Source organism: Drosophila innubila, chromosome X (genome assembly GCF_004354385.1).
Source record: "Drosophila innubila isolate TH190305 chromosome X, UK_Dinn_1.0, whole genome shotgun sequence".
NCBI classification, from domain to species: domain Eukaryota; kingdom Metazoa; phylum Arthropoda; class Insecta; order Diptera; family Drosophilidae; genus Drosophila; species Drosophila innubila.
The window spans coordinates 6,662,976-6,689,045 of record NC_047626.1 but is presented as its reverse complement, the minus strand read 5'-3'; the positions used below and the strand labels follow the sequence as shown (position 1 = coordinate 6,689,045).

At 33.6% G+C, this 26,070-nt stretch overlaps 2 protein-coding genes across 2 annotated transcripts in view; both read right to left on the bottom strand.

Moving 5' to 3' along the window:
• Nucleotides 1-1,976: 1,976 nt before the first annotated feature.
• Nucleotides 1,977-2,879, bottom strand: LOC117793335 (probable 60S ribosomal protein L37-A). Its single transcript, XM_034633637.1, has 3 exons — nucleotides 2,780-2,879; nucleotides 2,372-2,507; nucleotides 1,977-2,303 (listed from the first exon to the last, which is right to left on the bottom strand). Exons 1-3 carry the CDS (start codon nucleotides 2,780-2,782, stop codon nucleotides 2,161-2,163), a joined length of 282 nt encoding a protein of 93 aa, XP_034489528.1. The 5' UTR covers nucleotides 2,783-2,879; the 3' UTR covers nucleotides 1,977-2,160.
• A 614-nt stretch (nucleotides 2,880-3,493) lies between these two features.
• Nucleotides 3,494-26,070, bottom strand: part of LOC117793323 — a 42,167-nt gene continuing 19,590 nt past the window's right edge. Inside the window, exons 2-11 of the mRNA XM_034633620.1 lie at nucleotides 21,804-21,980; nucleotides 17,093-17,305; nucleotides 14,326-15,144; nucleotides 12,372-12,551; nucleotides 11,902-12,306; nucleotides 9,634-10,105; nucleotides 6,957-7,526; nucleotides 5,729-5,830; nucleotides 5,500-5,658; nucleotides 3,494-4,587 (exon numbers count right to left, since the gene is read on the bottom strand). Of these exons, the coding sequence (XP_034489511.1) occupies nucleotides 4,338-4,587; nucleotides 5,500-5,658; nucleotides 5,729-5,830; nucleotides 6,957-7,526; nucleotides 9,634-10,105; nucleotides 11,902-12,306; nucleotides 12,372-12,551; nucleotides 14,326-15,144; nucleotides 17,093-17,305; nucleotides 21,804-21,980 (3,347 nt within the window). The 3' untranslated portion in view covers nucleotides 3,494-4,337. The remainder of the gene's footprint in view (nucleotides 4,588-5,499; nucleotides 5,659-5,728; nucleotides 5,831-6,956; nucleotides 7,527-9,633; nucleotides 10,106-11,901; nucleotides 12,307-12,371; nucleotides 12,552-14,325; nucleotides 15,145-17,092; nucleotides 17,306-21,803; nucleotides 21,981-26,070) is intronic.

Genomic DNA, 26,070 nt, shown 5'->3' with positions numbered 1-26,070 from the left:
CTATATCCTGCAACAGCAAGGATGGTGGGACGAGTCCTGCTGCAAGGACAACTACGACTATATCCTGCGACAGCAAGGATGGTGGGACAAGTCCTGCTACTGCGAGGACCACTACGACAACATCCTGCTACTGCAAGGACGACTACGACTATATCCTGCGACAGCAAGGATAATTGGGACGAGTCCTGCTACTGCAAGGACAACTACGACTATATCCTGCGACAGCAAGGATAATTGGGACAAGTCCTGCTACTGCAAGGACCACTACGACAACATCCTGCTACTGCAAGGACGACTACGACTATATCCTGCGACAGCAAGGATAATTGGGACGAGTCCTGCTACTGCAAGGACGACTACGACTATATCCTGCTACCGCAAGGATAGCTTGGACTGTCTTCCATGTCTCGTGGTCGCAGCCCAAAAGACAGATGCATGTGATTGGCGGCCCTTTTATATATTTCGGTGCATGATAAAATAAGTATAGGTGGTCTCGACGGCAGCCGAAGCTCGTTCGTTTATTCCGTTGGCTTCACGATGCAATACGTTTTGTGCTCTCATCGGCAGCCGAAGCATTAAGCTAACTGGATAATTTGGCCAATTCGCCGCTGCTGATAGACTTCGCTGAAAACGGGTCACTTGACTAGGTAAAAATACAGATAAATATATAACAGCAAAAATAAAGAAATGAAAATTCTAAAATTAAGACTATTATACGATTGAGATGTGTTTTACAGTTAATATAAAATATATATTTTAAATGAAATCCTTTTGATTTGAATTAAAAAGAAATGAATACGAATGAGTGGTATACAAATAAAAAATAAGATGCATGTAGACATTTAGCTATTCATAATGAGTAAGCTAGAAGAAGCTGTGCTTGTAATTATATATTATGTATATTAGAGTATTTAAAATGTTTGAATCGTACACTTAGATTTGTAATTTATTTAATATTCCTTGTGTATGCGAAAAAACGGTTGAATCTTTTAAAATAAAAAACAACAACTGCTTTTCTCATCAGTAAAAATAAATGTATCTTCACTACGAATACCTGACCTACAATAGCCGATGAAGACTGAAAACTGAGTTTACGAAAAAATGTTGGGCTAACTGTAAATATAATCGAAATAAAGGAGAGCCTATTCACCAGCAAAGAGCACATGGCGTTACCTAAATTCTGCTTGATCATGAAATACTCGGCATATGTAAGAATATGTACATTGTGTGAATATTGTATGAGAGGTAAGTACAATATTCTGCTGTAATTGCTACATAGCTAAATCGGCAGCTATATTCCTTTGGTTTTGATTCCTTTAGATCTTTGTAGATCTGCCGACTAGTGCAAGCGAGCAGGCAATACAATTCGCTCCTTATCCAATTCGCTGTGACTTTTGTTTGTGTGGCCTTCCATGAATTTCTCTCTCCACGCCAAAAAAAAAGCATGCTTGCATATATTAATGTATGAACATGTACATAGCTCATGGTGGAATTATAAAGGTGGCTTTTGGTTCTTTGAGAATGGTTTACAATTAACTTTAAATTGAGCAAATTAGACATTAAAAGTTGTTCACATGATATATATAATACATTCAAATGATACAATAATCATGTACTGTACTATTTAACACAGCAAAAACTTAGAGATTGAGATTTCGGTACCATGCTTATACCTATGTCACCTTCATAATTCCACCATGGTGTAGCTCAGGCGCAGGAAGGTGTCGCAATAACAACAACTGGAATAATGCCATTCACTTGAACAGTTGACACACTTTGGTTATATGGAATTCACAATAAAAAAATAGAAAAAAAACGAAAGAAATAAATAAAAGCAATTGACCAGTGTGCACACACTTTCAAGCTTTGCTGTTTAACGTTTTCACAATATGTTGTTGTTGTGACAGCCTTTGCAGCGCCTTGCACATAATTCACATAAAAAAAAGTTGCCACCGAACTAAAAAAAATACAGCACATTCACTTAATCAAAAAAAAGTTAATTTATTAGCTCGTGCCACAAGTGCATAAGCATATTTCATTTCTCATTTCACATCATTTGATTTGATTTTGTTGTAACTGCAACGGCGACTGCTGGAGATGTTAATTGTTGTTGTTGCTGTTGTTGATGATGCCAAAAATAAATGATAATGATTTCAGGGCTTATTTGCCGGTCTGGGCCTTCTTGGGTTTGGCCTGTGTTCCCTCACGGAAACCGTTGCGGAAACGACGGCGCACCACCTTCAAGTGGCTCATGCGGCCGGTGCCAGTGGTCTTCCTCCTCTTGGCCTTGACGGACCAGTTGTCTATATATATAAAAGTATAACAATTAGTATAGCACTGTCAAATGTGCGCATATAACAGTTGTACTTACACGAACGCAACTTGGCGGCGGGATAACCGCACTGGGCGCAAGTGGACTTCTGGATGTGGTAGGAGGAACGTCCACAGCGACGGCACAAAGTGTGCGTCTTATTGTGGCGTTTACCAAAGCTCGAGGTACCCTTCGTCTGTAAACAGTTGACAAATCACGCATTAATATATAACACTTAACAAAAAATTAATGCACAACAACAAAAAATAAAATCGCCAATTTGTTTATTTTGTTTATGTCGCCAAGCAAACATAAATTACTATCCGGTCGCACAAAATTTCATAAATTTCACATTTATTCGCACGCACACAATTCGTTTTACATATTTTGAGTTAAAAATATTCACGGATGTTATTAGAAATTGGCGATTTTATTTTTAGTTGAACGTGGATAATTTTCTGAACGCACCATCTTGTATGGCGAACACTCGAAGAAGAAAGAGCGAAAGAGAGGCGCAGCGAGCAAACGTCAATTTGACAGCAGCAGTCACAATGCGGCATGTTAGCAGGGTTGTATTGTGGTAGCAGCGCCATCAGCTGTTAACGATACATATCGATAGTTACGGCACGCAGCCAACTTTAAGTGAGTTTCAGATTTGCGCACAGCCAGCTTCACGTGAGTCAAAAAGTGCGCGCCGCCAGCTTCGCGTGAGTCAAAGAGTGCGCGCAGCCAACTTTAAGTGTGTGCAAAAGTGCGCAACGTTGAGTGTAAGCGCTGCCAATAGATGGCGGTAATACTTCTTGACGGCAATGGTCAATAGTAAATTTGTATTTAAATAAAATTGAAACAAAGTTGAAAATTTATTTGTTAAAATGATCATTGTTTTATTTATGAAATAAATTATTATTATTTACATTGGAAATAATGCACGAAATACAAATAATATTGCATACTCTGCGGCTTTCTGCATAAAATTTTATACATTCAAAAACAAACACTCTAAATTATATGAAAAGTAACTATTTTATATGCGAAAGAAATATGAAATATGAATGGTGCAGCGAGTAATGAAATATTTTATATATTCATTTAACTTACTATATTATGTGCAAAGACATACATATATGTAAAATGTAAATTCTTTTCTTTTATTATGTTAACATTTTGTTCTAGTTTTTTTTCATAGTTTTTTTTTTTGTTTCTTTTGCAACTGTTGCCGTTAATGGCACGCGTACTACAATATTATTTATAATTTTTTTTTGCTGCTTTTGTGATCTATGAATTGTTGCTGGTAAGAAAGGGGGAGGGGGATTTGAATATTGCATAAAATGTTACATAACTAAGTTAATTGCGACTATGAACAAGTCGATTTGGCTTAAGTCTTAAGTCAAGCTAAACCAAGTTGCACATAATTTTTGCTGAGGGATTTTTGGGGGAGGAATTGGAGAGGTTTTTAATGGAGTGGGATATTATATTATTTATGTGAAGGCTGTGCTTGCATATTTCAACTAATAACTAACACAATAAACCGCCACGCCTCGCTTTCGCCCCTTTTTTCACACATAAAATTTTTTGTTTGTTTTTTTCTTTTTACAACTAATTCATAAAAGAGTTTTTTAACTAAAATCTTGAAGAATAAATAGACAAGACAAGAATAGATGAAATGGGATTACGATATACGATACGATATACTTAGCTATGGTAGCGCTGCTATTGACTTGCAAATGTTTCAACTTTAAAGTATTGCTTAGCTTTTCACATTTTGCCTCTCTTTCTACTCCTATTTGTTTTTCTCATTTTTCGCTATGAACAGAAAGTTTTTTTTTTTAACTAAACTAAAAGCGCTGCCCACAAATACAAAAAAAATGTTATTACAAAAAAAAAATACCACACTTAAATTTAAACAAAAAAGAGTTTCGTTGTGCGTTTTCCAGGCTGCGACTGCGACTGCGCTGCTGCTGCGCTGCGACTGCGACTGTTAAATTTGCTGCTATTGCTCCACACTAATGGTTATGATCATGGTTGGTCAATAGTGTCCGCCACCGCCGATACCACCGACACCACCACCATTAGCACCACCACCTCCTCCTCTTTCGCCACCACTGTGCCTGTGATGATCACGTCTGCCGGCGGATTGATCCCGATCACGATAATCACCATTGCGTGAGCTGCTCTTGTGATGATGATGATGATGACGCTTCTTCTCCCCCTTCAGACAGACATCCGACACGACCATCTCCGAGTTGTCGCGCATCCCATAATTATCACGACCACATCTGTAATTAACAATTTTATTGAATATTAGAATTTATCTAGTAGCTGAATTTATCAATAGACGTATTCCGGTTTTCACTTTCACTAGTTAAAAATTTAAACATTTTTTTTTAAATTTAAACTAGTAATATGTTCTAGTAAAATATGCTAGCGAAAATTTAAATCGGAATATATTATGTTTTCTGTATTAATTATATTAAAAACGTAAGCGACAGTTTTCCGAAAATTGTTGATTAATGCAAATAATGGCAAATTTAAATTAAATGAACATTATTAATTTTGGGACATTTAAATATATTTCTTTTTAAATTTTTATGATTAAAGTTAGTTATTTAATATTTGTTACAAAAATAAAAAAAAAAAAATAATAAAATTACTATTTTATGATTTATAAGAAATTAATTTGATATTTATAATAAATATTAATAAGTTATTTAATAATTATGTAATGGAAAATATAAATTTATGAGTTTTTTTTAATTTGGAACATTTTAAGCATTTTTTTTTAATTCTTGTAATAAAAGTCAATGTTATTTAATACAAAAAATAATAATAATAATAAAAAATTTCTTGTAAAAGCTATTTTATAATTTAAAAGAAATGTATTTGATTTTATATTACAAAACAACAAATTATTTCTTTAATTCCTAAATAATTATTTTAGTAAATAATTATTAGATAATAATGATATAAAAATTGCATTTTTAAATTCAAAAATAAAAGTTTAAATTATTTTTTATAATAAAAATAATTTAATTTTTTATAATAAAAATAATTTAATTGTTAATTTATTTGCGGTTTCAGCTCAATTAAAAATAGTCAACAGAATATGATATATTAAATTAAAAATAAGAACACTGCGCTGCACGTTATTGTTATGATTTTACGCTCTCTGTTTCGCCTGTCTCTCTTACCTGTCGAGATTCTCGCGAGAGCGTTGCATGTTGTCTCTGAGATTGTCACGAGAGCGCGTCATGCTCGGAGGATCGAGAGTCTCCTTGCGACGCAAGGCGTTGTGAGAGCTGTTCTTTGAGGCAGATTCATGGAGATTCTCCCAAGCCTGGCGATAATATCTGTAAAATAGCAAGCAGCTTTTTGTCAGACACACAAGGCAAAGGGCAGTGGCTTAGTCGAGACACAAACCTGTTGAGGCCATTGCGCGAACCGGAAGTGGAGCTGTCAAAGCTGGCGACAGTGTTGCAATCGGGCGAGGCGCGATGTCGATAATGTTGCGTCGTGCGGTTTCTACAGAGCGAAAGAGAGAGCAAGCGTACGTAAAAGAAAGAGAAACAAATAGATAGCTTTAATTAGTTGAAATTCAAAATTATCATTTAAATTATTTCTTATTCAAAACTGTTTGTGTTAGTTATTTTGTAAGAACAAAGAGAGACAGACAGAGAGAGAGTGAGAGAGAGAGTGCAGTTAGAGACATACATCAATCACTATTTACAATACAGATGAGAGCGAAAAAGATAAGACAGAAACAGCGCTTGGACATAGAACAGAAAGGGACAGAGCATGTACAATATTAAATGTGTGTCTGTACTGTAAGTGTGTGTGTGTGCGTGTAACCCGACAACTGATCTAATTGTTTGTTTGATTGACTGACTGACTGATTGATTGATTGATTGATGACGCCCACAGCATGCCAGCCAAAACATCCATTTATTGTGTGTTCTTTCATTTCTATATGTATGTGTGTAAATTTGTTGTTTGTGTCGATTGTTTGTCTGATTGATAGTCTGATTGAGCTGAGTGTATTGTTGTGTATTTGTTGGTTTTTATAGTTTTTTTTTTGGTAGTACTTTTGGCTGCTTACATTTGTGTATATGGCCTTGATGAAAGTTTGTTGTAGTTTCTTATTTTTTTTTTGATTGATTGATTGATTGAGTAGAGTGTTTGATTGCTTGTTTGTAGCACATCTTTGGCACACGTTGACAATTTAATTCGCAGGTAGTTTTCGGTTTTGGTTTACATTTTTTTTGCATTTCAAATGCATTTCAAATCGTTTCGTTTCAGTTCCATTCGTTTCAATTCCTTTCGTTTCAGCTACAGATGTTCCTTTTTTTTTATTTATTTTTTTATTTTGTTGACTCTTTGGCTTGAGCGTGTTTTTAAAGCTCGCTTGCTTGTTGTATGCATATTTCATTTAATAAACAAAGTAGTTTAAATTTCAGACATATGCTTATATATTTTTTTTTTGGGCAATCTTTGACTGTTGCGTTGTTTTTGCAGTTTCCAAAAAATGTTTACTATATAATAGTATTTTTTTTTTTATTTTTTTAAATTTTTTTTTTGTTGTCTTAGTTAGTTTGCTTTGGTTTCTCTCTGTTTCTTGTTGTATTTCAGCTTTCTCTCTCTTGATTTTCACATGTGCGTGCTGCTGAAGAGTCCCGCTCTCGCTCTGTAGCCTCTGCCATAGGTGCTCAGCTCTCTTCTGGCCAGCTTTTGATCATCAAACGGCAATGCGAGCACACTGTACCACAAGGAGGGTGCTGCCTCACAGCGTGTACTTGAACCAATGCTGCCATAACCATCGCCAAAAAGTCGCAGATGATAATTAGCCATAGCACCAGCCATAGCACCACCTGCACCACTTGCACCACCTGCACCACCGCCAGCTCTGGTGCTGTTCTTGCCACTGCAACGTGTCAGTTGGGCGGTTGAGGCAAAGCTGGTGGCACTTGTGGCCGTTGCGGTGGCATAGCTGGGCAATCGGGCCTTTGGTGGTGCAACTGGCGGTGGTGCAACACGGTGTTGCTGTTGTCGCTGACGTTTCTCCTGACGTTGTCGCTGTCGCTGCTGTTGTTGCTGCTGTTGCTGCTGTTGCTGTTGCTGCTGCTGATGATGTTGCTGCTGCTGGTGGTGTTGTTGATGATGATGATGTTGATGGTAATTGGTAAAATGTTTAGCAAGGTGCCGCCGTTTGCTGTTCGGGGTGCTGATTGATCACGATTGTTTGATTGATTGTTGCCCCGAAGAGAGAGAAAGAGAACGAAAACGAGAACGAGAAACGAAAAAAGAGAAATGTACAACAAGAAAGAGATAGCGTTTGATGTAAACATGTCTCAGTGTAGAGGAAGAGTCGGAGTATTTTTTTTTTTTTTTTTTTAAATTTCAATAATTTTTATTTCTTCTATGAATATGAGTATGAGTATGAGTGTGTGTGTTTGTGTGATTGTGGTAAAGAGACTCTCTCTCTCTCTCTCTCTCTCTCTATCTCTCTCTGTTCTTTTTGCATATGTACAGTTATGAGTTGTATGAACAGTGAAGAGTTTTGAAGAATTGTCAAGACTTGTACAAATGTGAGAGTAACAACAAAATAAATATAATAAAAAAGAAAACAACACAGAAGAGCACCAAAAATAAGAAAAAAACAACAACAAACAGCACTAGAAAAAGAAGCAGTTATAGTTAGAGCGGTGAAAGGGGGGGTGGGGGGAAGAGAATATACAGAGAGCGAGAGCAAAGCAGAAGTTACAGTGTGTAAAAGGGAGCAAGCTTCAACTGGATTTAAATTATAAGCAGCTCATATATCTAATTAATTTCAATCAACTATAAAGTTAAGTTTTTTTAAGACTGTTTCAATCAATTTCAATCAAAAATTGAGTTCTTTGTTTACAGTTGCATTCTCTAATTGTCTAAGGAATCAACATTTATTTCATATGAAATTGAAAACCACATTGAATGCTAAATTGAACCTTTAATTGAACTCTAAATTAAACTTTGAAAATGTTTGAAATTTAATATTCTAGAAAAATGGTTAGTCCTAACTGTGAAAACCAACTTGAAACTGAAACGTAATATCAAAATTAACATTCAGTTTCAAATATTGTCTTCAATTCAATTGAATTGAAATTTCATCTTTAGTTTGAGCCTTCAATTAAATTTAACTTCAATTTTCTACATTAGTTTAAAGCTCATTATCACTTTTAATTTAAGCTTTAGTTTTCACTTAAATTTTCACTTAGTTTCATTTTCCACTACAGCTAAAATTTTTATTTCAGTTTTTATGTTAACTTCAATTTTGACTTTAGTTTTAAATTGGTTTTCAACTATAATTTTAGTTTAAATTTTGGCTTTAGCATCTAATTTAGTATCAATTTCAACTTTAATTACAACTTATGTTGTTTCAATTTCTACTTTTGTTTCCATTTCAATTTTAATTTCGAGTTGAGTGTATAATTTTTAGCTAAATTAATTCTTTTTAATTTCAGCTTCAATTTGAACTTCAATTCACTTCATCTTCTTTATTTAGTTTAAATTTTAATTTCAGCTTCAATTTCAACTCAGTTCAATTTCAACTTCAATTCAACTTAATCTTCAGTATTTAATTTGGCTTCAACTACAATTTAAACTAAAGTAGTTTCAATTTTTCTACATTAGTTTCCATTCAAATTTTAATATTGAGTTTAGTGTATTATTTTTATTTAATTTAATTAATTTTAAGTTTAATTTCAGCTTCAATTTCAACTCAGTTCAATTTCAATTATAATTAAATCTTTAGAATTTAATTTGGCTTCAACTACAATTCAAACTTAAGTAGTTTAAATTTCTACATTTGTTTCCATTTAAATTTTAGTTTCAATATTAAGGTTTAAATTTTAACTTAAGTCATTAAAATTAAAACTTTACTATCAATTTCAACTTTAGTTTAAATTTTCTACTATTGTTATCGTTTTAATTTGAACTACCGCATTGAATTTAGCTTCTTGTTCAACTTTTTAAACAATTTCAACTTCAGTTTCAATTTCAATATCAGTTTCAATTTCATTTCAATTTTAACTTCAGTATCAATTTTAGCTTCTAATTCAACTTTAGAATAAACTTTTGATTCAATTCAATTTCAATTTCAGTTTCAACTCCAATATCAGTTTCAATCTCATTTCAATTTTAGCTTCAGAATCAATTTTAGCTTCTACTTCTACTTTAGAATCATTTCAATCAATTTCAGTTTCAATTGTTTTATTGCATTTCAGTTTCAACGATTGAACAAAGTCACTCAATCAGCAGAGCGGACTAAAGGGGCATAGTGTAGATGAACTCACCTTCTGACCAGGATGACAATGGTGGTAATGACGGCGGCAAGGAAAACGAAGCCACCAAAAGCACCCAGAGCCACAATGGCGCCCAGATTGAGTTTGGCCTCCTTGGTCTCCTTGCGATCGGGATTATCGACGGCAAACGGAACATTGACATTGGGCGATTGATTCTGTCGAATGTTGACACTGTCCGCGATCTCATTATCCTGCGGATGCGAGTTGAGTATAATCTGCTGTGTATTCCTCGTCGTTGTCTCCAATGTGGGCCGTGTTCTCGCTGGTATCGGTGCATAGGTCGATACTGGACCCGCCCCATATTGTGTGGTGCTGGTGGATGAGCTGCTGCTGCTGCTGCTTGTGGCCGGAGTGCTGCTCGGCTTCTTGGGGATGAGCACGGGACGCACAGTGCGACGGGGTGGGAACTCCTCGCGCACAGTGCCGGGAACAGGCACATTGATGATCTCCTCCTCGGAATCAGCTGCAAGCGGAAACAAGGTAATATAATCAGTTAAATCTCAAGATTTAGTATAAAAAGCTGAACAAAAAATATAGTTTATAATCAAGGCTGCAAACCGGTTCTGAACCGAACCTTGTAGAACCGGTTCGGTTCGGGTTTTTAAGCAGCCTGAACCAGATCATGAACTGAGCCCTTGAAATTATTTACTTCACGAACCCGAACCTTAACCAAACAGCTTTCTCAAATAAAAGGTTCGGTACGAAAAAAACAAAAATAATTTCAATAATTTTATGATTTTCTAATATTACGCAATTATTTGAAACTTCGGATTAAAATAAGTCATGTTTAAATGTTCAAAAAAATTTAGATAATCATCAAAATTTGATTTTTTTTTTAAATTTAATTAAAAATTGGACCAAGTTTCGAACCTAAAACTTGGGTTCAGGCGGTATATAAACCAATTCGCGAACCGAAACGATGTCTCGCTCTGTGGTTCGAACAGCCGAACCGAACCTTTAACATAATTTTGGAGGTTTGCAGCCTTGTTTATAATATAATATAATTATCTCAAATATCTTAAAAAAAAAAGAAGTTGTCATACAGGTGTGTTCTACAAATCTCCTACAGCGCTAAAGCAACCCAAAAGCAATTGTTTTGTGTTCCTGAAAACAAAAAACCATTGCTTTAAAATTTCTACAGCAATTGTGAGAGATTTAACAAAATTTAATATTTATTAAATTGAATTAAAATATCTTTAATTGAATAAAAATACAAAAACAATATGTTTGAAAATATGAAATCTCTAACAAAATTTCAAACGGTTTTCTTCAAAGAAATTTACTTTAAAATCTCTATAGATTTCTGGAACACACCTGGGCTATCATTTTTTGTGAAAAAAATCGATGCACCCCAGTATATACTTTATGTGGTCTGTCAGGCTTCGTTTTATATTATATTTATTATATGACACTTTGCAGGGATATTAAAATAAAAAAAGAGTTGCATTGAGTGTATGTAATATTTTTTTGAGTTAAAAAAAAAAAAAATTTTTTTTGTGATTGTTCTTATTTATTTTTTTGACTTTTTAAATGAATTAAATTGTTAATTAAAAAAAAAATAAATTTTGATAATACGCTAAATTTATTCGAAGATTTAATTATGACTTATTTTTATGTGAAGTCTCAATATAGCTAAATAATATTAAAAAAAAAAAATGTGGCAGTTATTTTATTTCCTTTTTGTGACTTTTTAAATGAATTAAATTGTTAATTAAAAAAAATCAAATTTCAATAATACGCTATATATATTCGAAGATTTAAATATGACTTATTTTTATGCGAAGTCTCAAAATAGTTAAGTAATATTTAAAAAAACAAAAAAAAAAAAAAAGTGTGGCAGTTATTTTATTTCCTTTTTGTGACTTTTTAAATGGATTAAATTGTTAATTGAAAAAAAATCAAATTTCCATAATACGTTAAATTTATTCGAAGATTTAATTATGACGAAGTCTCAAAATAGTTAAGTAATATTTAAAAAAAATCAAAAAAAAAAAATGTGGCAGTTAATTTATTTCCTTTTTGTGACTTTTTAAATGGATTAAATTGTTAATTGAAAAAAATTCAAATTTTGAAGATTTAAATATGACTTATTTTTATGCGAAGTCTCAAAGTAGTTAAGTAATATTAGAAAAACAAAAAAAAATGTAATAATATAAAATTATATTCGAACCAAACATTTTATTTTAGAATTAGAATACATAGTAAATAGTTTCAAGGGTTCGGTTTGCAGGTGTATAATAGGAATAAACTTGGACTCACCTTCGCCATTGATCTCCACTTGGGGTGTGTGGATGCTGGGATGTGGATAGCTGACCGAGGTGCTGGATGTGGATGTGGTGCTGGTGCTGCTGCTGCTGGAGGGACGATAAGCGGGCGTGCGACTTGTGCTCGGTGTGAGCTTGGGACGTGGTGCAGCTGCTGTGGATGGCGGTGGCGGTGGTGGCGGTGGTGCCGCTGAGGTGGCCAGGGTGGATGGCTCCAGTTTGATGCAACGTGGCAAGGCGCTGCTCCACTGTCCGGTGGCCAGGCAGCTGAGCACACGAGGTCCCTCCATGCGGTAACCGGGCGGACAGCTGATCTCCGCCTTGGAGCCGTAGTAGGTGCCATTGGGAGCACTTATGATGGTGTTGTAATAATTGCCCGGCAGTGTATCGCACTCGACAACTGTTGAGTATTGAAAGTCATCTGGTTACTTGACATTTTCCAGGGTATGCGTGGGGTATACTCACTCTCGCAACGTGGCGGCGGTCCATTCCAGCGCTCATCAAAGTCACAGGTGAGCAGGGCACGTCCAATCATCTCGTATCCCTCGTCGCAGGCATATTTCACCAGGCTCAGGTAGCCGACGGTGCCATTGAGGAGGCCATAGGATCCATGGGCGATGCTGGCTGGCAAGCCACATTCGATATCTACAAAAAAGACAGAACAAAAGTCAAATCAATGTTTAACACTCCTGTACCAATTCTGAGTTTCTTTCCTACTCAAATTTACATGGTCATTAAAATTCTTTCAATTAATTTTATTTTAAATATTTTCTCATCATATGTGGTTTTATTTATTATGGATTTTTCGTATTTTGCATTACACTCTCGGTTCTATTTTTCTATTTTTCTCCTCTTCAACTCCAGCTTTAGTTTTTTTTTTTAAATTTTTCCTTATTTTTTATATATTTTATATAAGTTTTCCTTATTTAATTTTTCCTGTATTTTATTTGTTTTTAAGATATCAATACTAATAAATTAAAGTATTTAATTTTTAAACTCACATTTTTGCACTTTTATTTCATCTAACTTTTTTTTATTTTATTTCACTTTTATTTTTTATTCACGTTTAATTTTCATAGATAAATAATGATTCTTTTTTTTTAAGTTTAATGAATTTTTTCCTTTTCTATTTTTAATCAGGGGTGCCACAGAATACGAAATCAACCGAAAATCTCCCAACATTTTTGGTAGATTTTCGGTTGGTTTCGGTTTTTGTGGTACCACTGAATAATCTTGATTTTATTCTACATATAAATTATTCTGTTTTTAACTCTCTACCTTTTTTTTTTCTTACTTAATTTAACTTGTTCTTTATATTCATTCCACTAAATCTTTTTTTACTTTGCTCTTAAATATTCAATTTTCTCTGATTTTGTTTGGTTTTTTTTTTGAGATAAGAAAAAATATTTAATATTTTTTTAACTTTATTTTTTTTTACCTTTTTTAATTTTCTCTATTTTTACCAAATATTTTACTCCCATCCCACTTATCTAATTAATTTTGGCTAAGCATAATTATTTTAACTGTTTAAAATCTTCGTTTTAGAGATTTGTGTTTTTGTTTTTAACTCCGCCTTATATTTTTCTTAAATTTTAACTTTTTTCTCTTTTTTTCCTATTTTTTTTTTCAAAATAAGTATTTATGTTTAAAATTTTTTTTTAAATATAAGTAAGTATTATTATTATTTGTATTAAATATTGTATTTTTCTAATTTTTACTTTTGTTTCCATTTCAATTTTAATTTCGAGTTGAGTGTATAATTTTTAGCTAATTTAATTCATTAGAGATTTATGTTTTTGTTTATTTTTTTTTTAACTCCGCCTAATATTTTTCTTATATTTTAAATTTTTTCCCCTTTTCTCCAATTTTTTTTCTCAGAATAGGCATTTATATTTGAATTTTTTTTTTTTAAATACAAAAAAGTATTTTTATTATTTGTATTAAATATTGTATTTTTTTACTCTATCTACTTTGTTTTTTTTATAATTCGTATATTGCTTTGTTATCCTTTTTAAATTTATTTTTCTGAGCCTATTTTTTGTATATATTTTATAGCTTCTCACTATGAATGAGAGTCTTATACTATATTAGATATTATATAATATATAATTTTAAGTTAACTATTTTAGTTTTTATGCTGTTTGGTAGTAAATTTTTTTTTTTAAATACAAGTAAGTATTTTTATTATTTGTATTAATACTTTTATTTTTTTACTCTATCTACTCTGTTTTTTTTTATAATTCGTATATTGCTTTGTTATCCTTTTTAAATTTATTTTTCTGAACCTATTTTTTGTATATATTTTATAGCTTCTCCCTATGAATGAGAGTCTCATACTATATTAGATATTATATATAAATTTTAAGTTAACTCTTTTAGTTTCTATGCAGTTTAGTAGTTATTAAATTGTAGTACTCACATTTGCAGACAGGTGGAAACTCGTTGTAGAATCCCGTTTCGAGGCAGGTGCGTGTGGCAGGACCGACGAGCAGATGATTTGCATCGCAGCTGTATTTGATCTGGGCGCCAACCTCATAGCCATTGAGGGCAATCATTGTCGAGTTGGGCGGCTGCTCGGGACGACCACAGGTCTTTGGCTGATGCTGGCAGATGAAGTTGAGCAGCGTGTTGCAGTTGGTGTCGCTCCAGAGCCAGCCCTTGGAGCCATCGAAGCGGGCACAGTCCTCATCGCCGCCCGGATGATTCCAGAAGGAGACGGTCAGCTCGTCACCATTGACCCACTTCCAGCTGCTGCGATCGGCGCCATCTCGTACCGCACCCATCCAATACTGTGAGCTGACATCGCTGCGATGACGACGCCACAGTTCCCAGCTGATGAAGCCCTGCAGGGCTGGATTACTCTCGCTGATCAAGGTGCCGCCACGGGAGCGGCAAAAGCTCAGGGCATCCAGGAAATTCAAAGGTTGTCGATTATAGAAAATATAACATTTGCCATTGTAGGAGGCCAAGGCACCGGGAGGCTGATCCCGGAATGTGGGACAACGTTCGATGGGCAAGGCTTGATCCGTGTACACGAATGCCTCGCAAATGGACAACGGATTGGGTGTATTGTTCTCCAGATGCACACTGACAAAGGCACCCGGCATCGGTGGATTACAGGGCAGGAAGAGCGGTTGTCCGGCCTCGAGCAGACCCGTAAAACGATTGCAAATCGGATTTGTGCCCAAATCCGGACGATTGTTGCCCACACGCACCACAATTGTGGCTGGCTTGTTGCCTGTAAATATCAAAAACAAAATACAAATTTAAGTAAAATTTCAAATGATAACAAAAATATTTATGATCATTTTAATCCTCACTTTAAGGTTTTTCCAAAAAATAACTCTTACTTTTCAATACATCAAGTAAAGTGATCAAAATTTCACATTTACTTTTGTTTTATTTTTTCCCAAGCAAAAACACATTTTAATCTGTTTTTAACCTATCTGCTTATTCCATAAGCAGTTCTATTGTTTTTTTTTCAGAGATCGTTTTATAAATTTTAATATAAAAGTTACCATGTTTAACATTGCTTTTCATTATTATTATAATAATAATTTTTATTATTTGAAAGTTAAAAAAAAGTTAAAATTACAAACACTTTTGTATTACATATATTTTGTTTGTGTTTTTTGAATTTGTTACAGCTCACACACTTTCATGTTTCGCACAGCACAAAACACATGTCAGATATAAAATTTTATTTTATTATTATTAATATAATAATAATTATTATTTGAAAATAGCCAAAAAAAAAAAAAAAATTACATACACATTTTTATTCCAAGTATTATTTATTTTTTTTTCTTCCTTCTTCTTGACAAGTACATTTTTTTCTAGAATTGTACTAAAGTGTTATTTGAAGTTGTTACTGTTCAGACACTTTTAGTTGTGCTCAACATAAAACACATGACACATAATACAAATGTTCGATGGAATGAAAAACCGAACCGTTTAAAATGGTAGCTATTTTTTGAGTTGAACAGACCGCTTTGAAAATGTGTGTTGAGTGTTATTTGCGACCTCGGCAATGTTGCACGTGGCATGTGGCATGTGGCATAGCCCAAGTTCAGCTTGCAGTGAAAGTAAACATAAAAATTTCCTAAGTTCGTACGTTGATTTACTCAGCCTTTCTGTCTTCCTTTCTCCCTTTCTCCCTCTCTCTCTCAGTGCCTGTGGTGCGTTGAGACACTGACTCAGCCACTGAGTCACTACTGAGTTTGCTGCACCACCTCATGAAAATCACATAACATTCGCTGCCAAGTGAAAGCATTTTTTGTGTGTTTCTCGATTTTTTTTTTTGGAAAAAACTCATTGACTCACTGACTAACTAACTCGTCTCAACGTATTTCTTCTCCCTTTCTTTTCCCTCTATCACTGACTTTTTTCTGGCAGTTGTTTACCTTAACTCGACTCGGGTTTGGCCTAAACCTGACGTCGAGTCGAGTCGCGTCGTGCAGCATTTGCCATTTGGCCTCCTCTTCAATTGGCATTGTCAGCCACAAGTTGCATTCAACTGTTGCCTTAACACTTTGCCCCAAAGCTGCCCCTATCAACCTATCAACTTGGCTTTCAAATAAACTGCAACTTGGCTTGCAAAGTTGTTTGATTTGGAGCTTCCACAATTTGTGCTTCAAAACACAACATTTTTATTTCGACTTTTTTGCTTGAATTGCAAGGAAAATAAAAATTCATTCGTAAGTTTTAGGCAATTACCTTTGACTAATCTAAATTTTCAATTTAACATTTATTTAAGTAATTAATCGTTGCGAGTTTAGTAATTCTTTCAACACTTTTCAAAATAAATGAAGGTGTTCATTTGAATAATTGAAAATCATATATCTATCCTTTTTTTATCCTTTAAAATATCTGGATAAACTACAATATATTTATGCGTTTATATTTTTGGCATTGTAGAGACCAAACCGCTTGACGTATAAGTTTGAAATGTTGTCACAACACAGCTAGGACAAATTTATCGTGAGACTATACGGCGTTTTGAAAAATTCGACCTGCAAGTGCGTTAAAATCAAGGTCAAAGCTCAAATTTATTTTCAATTTACATTTAAATTTGACATTAGGTTCTACCTTCACTTAATTTATCCCCAACAAGTTTGATTAATCAAAGCTTTTGCTTGCAACTCGTGTCATTTTGTCAATTTAGTCCCCAAAAATGCATGACTTACCGCAGCAGGATTTACCAAAGTCCAGACGCACCAGCTGTACCATGTAGGGCTCTAGCAGATTGACGTACCACCATGGCGACCGTTCCGGTTTCGTCAGAGAGCACGTGTCCGGCGTGAAAAATGCGGAGGTGGAGCCATCGATGGCCTTCTGTGGTGCGCCAGCTCCATCGGTGGATATTTGCATAGGTGCCTTGCCAGCAGCCACATTGAGAACTGCGGATTGAAAATTGGAGAAAGATTCAAGATTAAAAGACTGAATGATTTCTGAAGATTTACCAAAGAATTCACTTCACAGTTAAGATGGAAGTTTTGGCTTTTGTTGTATTGTTAGTTGATTTTCCCAGCGTGAAGACAAGGTCTGGCCAATTGGCCAGGGCTAAAACTGTTGGTCACATTAGTCTTCAGCCCTGACACGCTTCTTGACGCTGGAGACACCATATACAACAAAACAAATGATCGACTGAAACCTGCGCTATAATTTATTATAAAGTTATCTATGAATCATTTAGGATATAAAGCTGTGGCATAAATGAGCTTTAAGCTCCTCAAAAGGTTTTAAGAGTGTGCTTTGTAGTTTAGCGATGAAATTGAGTTTATGTGAATGGATTTAATATTTGATTATATAAAAGGCTGATGCATAAATGATCTTTAAAGCTGTATTAAAAGCTATCAGATTATATACTATATTTTATTATTAAAGTTTATTTAAGATTGATACGTTCAAAGTATTGCTATAATAAACCAGCGCATGATTGAGCTTTAAGCTTTTTCGAAAGCTTTAAAATTTATTTTTTTCATTTTCTTATGTGGATTAATAAAGTATTCTTTAAGTTCTTTAAACACAAAGAATAGCAAGTAGATTTTTCAAATTAATTAAGAAATATTTTTAAGGTATTAAGAATATTAAGTTAAGCTTTTAGCTCTACTGAAGTCTTTCAGAATGTGATTTTTAGCTTAGAATATTTTTTAGTTATTGATTGATGGTCCAGAGTAAACTGTTACATACCTACTGAGTCGAGCATACCCCAATTTCTATCTTTTCTTATAACAGGGTATACAAAAAGTTCTGTTTGCCTGTAGAATTTGTCAAGTCAATGACTATGACGGACTGACGGACTGACTGACCTTCTCTCGCCAATTGCTTGTCTTTGGGCCCATTGTTGACTGTTGGCACTAAGGAGTTAAGGAAAGGGGAAAGAAGTGGGGGAGGAACTGTAAGCCCAACAAGAATTCAGCGACTGCCTGATGAATTACAAGGTCTAAACAAATTGTTTGGCAAAGCAAAAATAACCAAAAAAACTAGATGGACGGAGCTACAGTCAAGCATGCTCGACTGTCGGAGACCCCGTACTTGCTATGGAAGAAGCTAAGACTGCTAACTTGACTCTGTTCACTTGACGCTGTTCCAGAGTGCTGTATTACATTTTCGACTACTTGTTTCCATGACAACTATATGATATAGGGGTTCGATTTGAACCAACTTTGGTCAGGATATATAAAACCAAGTTTGATACATATTGCATCAGTTTGGCTATGATATCTTATAAAACAAAAAAGTTTTTCATTCTAAGACTTGACTTTCGCCCGATCGGTGCTATGTCAGCTTTATGATATAGTGTTCCGATTTGAACCAAATTCGGTAAAGATGTATAAGACTAACTTAAATGCATATTTTATAAGTTTGGTTATGATATCTCATTAAACAAAAAAGTTTCTCATACTAAGACTTGATCTTCGACCGACTATTCCTATGGCCGCTATATGATATAGTGGTCCGATCGAAAAAAAAACAAGCTTGATCTGCCTGCAATATAGAGAAATCTACATACCAAGTTTGGTGTCTCTAGCTCTTATAGTCTTTGAGATCTAGGTGTTCATACAGACGGACGGACAGACAGACAGACAGACAGACAGACAGACAAACAGACAGAGGGACATTGCTATATATTCGTATATCATATTCCTTAAAACAAACCTAATAGACCTCTGTACTTTTTTTAACTACGGGGTCTAAATAGTTGAAGCAAAAGTGAAATTTGTATGATATTTTTCGTTGATTTCAACTTTTTCTTTCAACTCGGTTTCAATTGTTGCTGTTGCTGTTGTGGTTGTTGTTGTTGTTGTTGTTGCTTGGGCTTAATTACATTGCTACGCATTTGTGTGGCAGAATTGAGATTCATTAATCAGATGCATCTGTCGGATAAAAGGCAACAGGCAGCGACTCATGACGCTCTCCGCTCTCAGCTCACAGATCGCATCGTAAAAATCTTTAATTTCTTTACTTTTTCTGCCTCTCCATCTACTTCTTGATTTTCATCGCGTTTGACTTTCTACAGCTGTATCATAAGACAGGTGCCAGATATTCAGTGTTGCCTGCACTTTCGTTCTGTGTGACAAATGATTTTAATTGCCCTCTAATTCGATTTCAATTTCCATTTCAAATTCAATTCTTCATTTGTTCAATTCTACAATACTTTAATTCTTTTACTTATTTTCTTTTTGGTTGGTCTTTCGCTGTTTTTGACCGCCTGCTGCGTCATCGTTTTGAGCCACAAATCATCACCATTCATTGAATTTCGCGTTACGCGCTTTTTCCAATTCTTCTTCTCTCCCTATACAATTGTTCAATTAATCAATGAACATTGCTGATTCGTACCGCTGGCTATGGGTTACCTCTCAGTTCAGTTCAGTTCAACTTAGTTCAACACAGTTCCATTCAAGTTGAGTTTGGAGTGGCAATTTGTCTGCTGGCAACTCGAAACTTGCAACTGGCAGCCGCTGGCTTCAATTTACCAGGCCGAAATTAGTGACAGCCGTAAACCAACACACAAAAATCACGCTAACGGTTTTACAACACAGCTTAAATTGGGAGAACGTAACGCCATCTAGTCGAATACCAAATATCCTACACTGATCTACGAAAAGATATTTTACAAAGCGGAGTGACGTCATAACTCTGAAAATATTTGAGCTACAAAGCTTAAATTTGGGATGTGAATTATTTATGCATAAATTAAAATAATGCAAGCTTAAAATCTTTTATAATCTGCAGTTCTCTCAGGATTCATCTGAAATGGTTATAAGACCTTAAGAGTGTTAAGAAATAAATGAAAACTACCTTTAACATTCTAAAGCGAATTCAGCAAAATTTTAAGAGATTCTACATAACGAATCAACGTCATAACTCTAGAAAGATTTGAGCTACAAAGCCTAAATTTGGGATGTGATTTATTTATGCATTAATGAAAATATTGCAAGCTGAAAATCATTTATTATCTGCAGTTCTCCAAGGAAACTTGCACGTAAAGCAAACGAACTTTTATGGTTAAGGCAACATTTGTGTGTGGCAGCTGTTTTGTGGCATCTGCTGGGTCAAGGCTGTCGTCAAACGGAGTTTTAGTCGCAGCACTGCAACAACTGCTTTTCAATTCAATTAAAATTCAATTAACGTGAACCGTTTCTGTCAATCAATTTGATGTTTTGTTTGCATCACGCGACGGAAGTTGTTGTCAAGTCAATTTCAATTTCAACTTCAACTTCAACAGCGACGCCACATGGAAGCTCACTTAGAACATAAACATCAACAAATACAAATACAAATATATATTTTTCTATCTTTCTTTCTATTTTCTTTTCGGTTTTTGTATGTTGAATGAGGCGAAACACGAAGCGAACCACTCAAAAAAAAAAAATGTGGGTCAATTCGTTACGTTAAATTCTCGACTCGCATTTTGTTTGGTTGTCGATCGATGTCTGTCAGTCTGTCTGCTGTGTGTTCCGCCTTTCATCGACAGCACACACACACCTGACACACACACACTCACACACCGTTTAGCCCAATTTGTGTGTTGTGTTAATCATGTTTCACTTGGTAGCTCGACACGACACAACAACTTTGCATTTGGAATTGAAATTGGAATTGTGAATTTGGGATACATTTTTTTTATTTTTTTCGGATTCGAATTCGGAATTCTGTGTGGCGCGTGTTTCATTGAGAACGTTGGTGAAAGTTGAAAGACATGCGTTCGGTTTCAGTCAACAAGCTGCCAAGTTGCCAAGTTGCCAACTTAAAGCTGCTAATTGATGGCTCAAACATCTCTCAACTGGCCCAAACGAATGGGCGACAAGTTCGTGTCTTAAGTCTTTTGTTTACGCGAGCTAAAGTGCGCTTGTACCCTGTAAACTGCATAAAAAAACCATTTTGTACTCTAATTAACAATAACTAGTTACTGAAATTCAACAGTCTATACCATTTTTTTTTTTTTATATTTTGATATATATATGATATATATATTTGATACATAAGATCAACGAATTAAAGATCAATGTAAAAATATATAATTCTTATTAAATTTAATTCTGTCTCAGATTACTTTTAACGTTTTAAAAATATTGGAAAAAAATGTTCTGTGTAATACTTAAGCTAGCTCTTAAAATTGCAGATTGTTTCGACTTTTCTTAATTTTTAAAATGGAAGTATTAAAGTCAACTCAAGAGATATATTCTTCTTAGTTGACACAATCATATCTGAACATATTATGCACATATTCTGAATATTTCACTTTAATATGTTAATAGATACCAGAGTTAATTGATTGAAAAGTTGACTACCGGTATATTTGTTAATCTAAACAGACTTGTTAACCGCATTCCATGTTGCTTGATGGTAAGGTAAATACGACTACAAGTATTCAATTGACATTTTACTTACCACAGAATGGTATGCCCTCTGGCACCCATTGCCCCTTATCGCACACCCGTCTGGCCGGTCCGAGCAGCTCGAAGCCCCGCTCACAGCTGTAGGAGGCGACGGTGCCCTGTGTTAGATTTGCGCTCGAGAAGACGACGCTGCTGTGCGCCGGCGAGCCCGGAAAGCTGCAAGCTCCATCTAAAAGAAAGGTAGAAAAACGAAATTAGCTAAGCTTTAAAATATTTTTGGAGAAATTACATAAAATTAAACATTCATTTATGCGTCTCAGCTCGTTGTGGCATATTAAAAATTCATCAATTAAAAAGACGAAATGAAAACAGAACAAGAAAAAAGAAATGTTCTCAACTTTAACTTGAAGGCAGCTTTTGATTAATAAAGCCGTTGTTTGCGCTGACCAAGTTATTAAAATGCTTCGTTGATTGATTTCTTAATTCATATTTAAGCTGTAGCCTAAGCCCCCAAAAATTCCATTCTTAATTAAATTAAAGATCAAGCTTGCAACATTTATAATAACATGTCTGCATGAAACTTTTGTTTTGTTGGCAAAGTCTCAGTTATGAGAGGAAACATACTAAATAAAATAAATATGAATAAATAAATAAATTAATAAATATATAATAAATAAATAAATAATAAATAAATAAATAAAAGTTTTAAAGGAATTCAACTAAATTAAATTAAATTAAATTAAAATTATATGTAATTAATGAACTTATATTTAGCAAAGCTTAAGCAAAACTTTAACTGATTTTATTAGTTTTCAAACACCTGACAAGTTTTTTAAGCAGCTTTAAGCTACTTTAGTTATTTTAATTTTTGAGCAAAAAAAAATAAATCTCTTGAATTTATCAAAAAAGAATAAATTTCAAGAAATAAACATTATTTTATGAGTTTTATTTTTGTCGCTCAAAAATAATGATGATTTCTTGAGTTTTATTTTTTTTGCTAAAAAAAATTATTATTTTATGAGTAAAATAATATAAATAATAAATTTAAAGATCATGAAATTGCATAGATTGACCTCAAACTAATTTTTGGATATATTTTACGCTCTTTTAAAGTTACTAGAAGTTAATGATTTTTTTTAATGACAGAAAACAAAATTATCATTATTTACCGTCCCTGATATTTACTAATAGAGCATATAGAAAAGCTTATATATTCTTGGAAAATTTATTGAGATTTTTTTTTTTAAATTAAAATTTAACCCAAAGCTGCAATTTAAATTTGTATTTATAATAATAAATTCTTTTTTTGCTGTCAAAGTTGTTTAAAGAGCTTTGAAAGCACTTGAAAGCTACTTGAAAGCACTTAAGGTAAGTAAGATTAGGTTTATTAAAAGCTTTAATAATGAAATACAAATGGAATTATTGATCTATTATTGATCTAAGCTGCTGAGCTTTTAGAGAGTTTTTAAACTTAAATAATTCATAATTTAAATCTAAAGTTGCATTTTTCAAGTGCAATTGTTGCAAAAAAGAGAGAGAGAGAGAGAGAGAGAGAGAGAGAGAGAGAGAGAGAGATCCTGGGTTACGGCATCGCCTATGTCGACATTTGTCGGCCAAAAGCAACCTGTCAAATTCCCAAGCCGAGCAACTTGGCTAACTGGCTAACTGGCCAATGGCTTTTGGCAGAGAGTTAAGTTAAGTTGAGTTTGAGTTTGAGTTTGAGTTGAGACTCCATGGACTGGCAATTAAGCAAGTTCCGTTCCAGTTTGCAACGTTAGCTGGACTTATGTTGCTTGTTGTTGTTGTTAGTGCTGTTGTTGTTGTTGTTGTTGTTGCTCACTTGTTGGCGTCAACAAAACGCCTCAAAAATGCCAACAATTCAAGTATTCAACATTGCAAAATGTTCTCAGCTTGTTGTTGCTCCTCTCGTTGTTGTTGTTGTTGCGTTTGTTGTCAATGCAAAGCGTGAGAAAATTGCTACAACAACAGCAACACCAGCGGCGGCAACTGTCAAGCACTACAACAATAACAACAACAACAACAACAAGAAAAAGACCATCAATTTAAGTGGCATTTTTTCATGCTCTGTCCAAGTTAAGTCCATTCAAATTTATGATGCAATTTGCAAGCTAAATATATAATGTTACCAAGCTTACAATCATAAAAATTGAAGCAGAAGAATTATTTCTTTTTTTTTGACTCTTAAATGATTTGAATAGCAGCTGCACAATCGCCAAAAACATAAATTGTTCAAGTTCTTTAACAATTTTTTGCTAGTCTTTAACAAATATTTCTGAAACTTGCTCATAAATTAAACCAAAGAATTTTATTGATAACAACATATTTAGTGTCTGCAGTTAAAAAAATAAATGTAGCCATATTTATTCTATATGCATATTATATTGTAAATTCATATGATAATGAATTCATTGAAATGATTCTAAAAATAGTTGATTGTTTGACATTATTATTATTATTATAATACTTGTAACTGAACTTTAAAAAAGAAAACAGTTGCGAAAAAAATTAGTATTTTTTCTTTCAATTTAATGTAGTTTATCAAAAACTTATATTCTTTAATGCGATCGTACGCGATTTATATGCACAAACAAATTTTTGATATGCAAAAACATAATAAAATATATTTTGTTCAATAATATCAGTTTAATATCATAACTTCTTTACATGAAAATTAAAACATTTGTCAGATATTATTTTTTTTTTTTTTGAATAGTTATAAACTCTAAAAATAGCTAAATTAATTAATGCATTTAATAATAATTGTTATTCAGCTTTCACTTAATATAATTTGCAAAACAAATGACAAAAAATATTTATTGAAACTAACCTATTAAATAAATATAAAACAGATTATTATTCAATTATAATTTTGTAATTAAAAGTTGTGAAATTAAACTTATTTATTGATTTTTTTATCAATTAATTAAAAACTATGCCTTATTTTTTTTGGATATTTTCCTTAACTAAATAAAAATCAGAGTTAAAATTATCTTTTACAATAGAAATTAAAAATATAAGTCTATTCTATTACTTGGAAATTTTGACAGATAATTTTTGTTGTATTAAATAAAATAAATATGTACTATAAATATTATTAAATATAAATATTAATATACTGCATATTTAATGTATGCTATTTTAATTCTCAATATACTTTCAAGAAATCTCTGTCATGTTTATTCTTGAAGATTTCAAGTATTGCATAATCTGTTAATGCTTTTTAAGAATTTCCCAAAGATATTATTATTAGGGCATTCAAAGGTCGTTAGATTCAAAAGTGGCAATTACTATTTGCCATTGTGTCGTGATGAATGATGAATGACGCATGTGGCATGTTGTCTATGTGTTTATGTGTGTGTGAGTTTGTATCTTAATACGAGTATCTTTGCATCTATAAGATACTCAGGAGCTACTATGCAAAAATCAAATGTCTGCCGCAGTTGCTGTTGCTGTTGTTGTTGTTGTTACTTCTGTTGTTGCTGCTGTGATTACATTTTCAATTTAGCTAGTTTCCCAGGCGCATTTGCATGAGACGAGACTCGAGATTGCAATTGGAATTGGGATTGGGATTGGAACTGCAACTGTGAGGAGGCATCAAATCGAATGATGATGAGATTTGAATAGTTAGTCACTGACCAATGGCCACTGGGCACTAGACACTACACACTACACACTCATCTAACAACTGGCCACAGCTGCCACATGTTGCATGTTCAATGTTGCTGTTGCTGTTGCTCCAAATCTGTTGCCAAGCTGCCTTCACTGCGAAATTCCTAGCTAAACATTCTCATTTCTCACAGAGTTGAAGTGCGAGTTTGAATTGCAGTTTGAGTTCTGATGTCTTGAGATACCCTAGCACAGGGTATTTAAAGTTTGTCACGAATTGTGTCAAAGGAGGCGTGGCATAGCCCATTATATACAGTCTATTAAGAGTGCATAAAAATATATCCATATAGATATAAAGGCTAAATCTAAATTAAAAAAAAATATAACTGCTACTTTTGTATTATATTTTAGCTTTTCTGTTTAAATTGGTGGCTTAATTTTAATTAAAGGCAACTGTTTAGATTAAATAAAATTAATAGTTAAATACAAATTGTGTCAAAGGAGGCGTGGCATAACTCATTATTTACAGTCTATCAAGAGTGCATAAAAATATATCCATATAGATATAAAGGCTTAATGTAAATTAAAAAATATAACAGCTACTTTTGTATTATATTTTAGCTTTTCTGTTTAAATTTGTGGATTAGTTTTAATTAAAAGTAACTGTTTAGATTAAATAAAATTAATAATTA